This window comes from Myotis davidii, unplaced genomic scaffold (assembly GCF_000327345.1).
Source record: "Myotis davidii unplaced genomic scaffold, ASM32734v1 scaffold620, whole genome shotgun sequence".
NCBI lineage: Eukaryota > Metazoa > Chordata > Mammalia > Chiroptera > Vespertilionidae > Myotis > Myotis davidii.
Window position 1 is genome coordinate 201,382 of NW_006292090.1, and position 1,317 is coordinate 202,698.

At 52.8% G+C, this 1,317-nt stretch overlaps 1 protein-coding gene across 1 annotated transcript in view; it reads right to left on the reverse strand.

The window, feature by feature from the left end:
* The window catches only part of PRKCG (protein kinase C gamma), a gene marked incomplete at its 5' end in the record, with an annotated part of 32,744 nt that overhangs the window by 23,671 nt on the left and 7,756 nt on the right, over window positions 1-1,317 (reverse strand). Inside the window, one exon of the mRNA XM_006765376.1 lies at window positions 470-647. Coding sequence (XP_006765439.1) covers window positions 470-647 — 178 coding nt within the window. The remainder of the gene's footprint in view (window positions 1-469; window positions 648-1,317) is intronic.

Here is a 1,317-nt window from a genome sequence, read left to right on the forward strand (position 1 = left end):
TGAGAGCCGATTTTTAAACTTAAACTATATAGCCAGGTACATTGTTATTAACTTCATTAGGGTCCTCCTAAGGCTTAGGAAGAGCCACACTCAAGGGGCCAAAGAGCCTCATGTGGCTCGCGAGCCGCAGAGTGCCGACCACGGCTAACCAACTGAGCTAGCTCTCTCTTTCTTTCTCTCCCCCCCCTCAACTCTTCCTCATCTCTGTCTCACTCTAAAGGGGAGGGCGGGGGGGCCTTTGGGCTTTGATGACGATTGAATACATAGATGTCTGTTTCTCAGCTTCTGCATCTCCATTCCTCTCCCCCAACCATTCTATTCCTTCTCCCCCTCCTTCTCTGCTCTTTTCTGGGCGTTCCCTCTACCCCAACCCCTCCCACCAGCTGCTCTCTGGGGGGCTTGTGAGCCACCAGGACCCTCAGATCATCCTCTGTCAGTGGTAGCAGCCTCCCCTGCACCCGAGGCTCACAACACAAAGGTCTCGTTCCACACAGGGTTCAGCGTGGCTTTCACGGTCCGGGTCTTCTGTTTTGTCAGGTTCCGAGGGTCTGGGATGAGCTTCAGTTTCACATAGGGGTCGGACAGGCCGTTGGGGTCCATGGGGATGAGGTTGCGGGCCTCACCGACTGGACGGGGAGGGGAAGGAGAGTAAGATGGGGTTAGAGATCCAGGAAGAGGTCCCTAGCCCACCCCCGGTCAGCATGGACACTTCCAAACTCTCTCTTGGCCCAGGAGTTTTTGCTGTCTACATACCGCCCCCCACCCCCAGTACCCAGAAGACAGGGCATAGAGTCCTTTGCCCCCAAATCAGACCTTCCTCCGTTAGGACCCAGGAGTCAGGACCTGGCCATTCTCTCACCCCCTCCTTCTCAAGGACCTTGAGGTCTCGCATGGCCATTAAAAGAACTCAACCAAAGGACCTGTATGCATGCATATAAGCATAACCAATGGACGCAGACAACAGGGGGTGAGGGTGAGGGTGAGGGCATGATTAGGGGGTGGGGGGCAATGGGGGACAAGGACACATATGTAATACCTTAATCAATAATTTTAAAAAAATGAAGCCCTAGCCAGGTTGGCTCAGTGGACAGAGCATCAGCCTGAGGACTGAAGGGTCCCAGGTTCAATTCCAGTCAAGGGCACGTACCTCAGTTGCAGGCTTGCTCCCTGGCCTTGGTCAGGGAACCTGTGAGAGGCAACCAATAGGTGTGTCTTTCTCACATCAATGTTTCTCTCTGTCTCTCCCCGTCCCTTACACTCTCTAAAAATCAATAGAAAAATATCCTCAAGTGAGGATTAACAAAAAAAAGAAAGAAT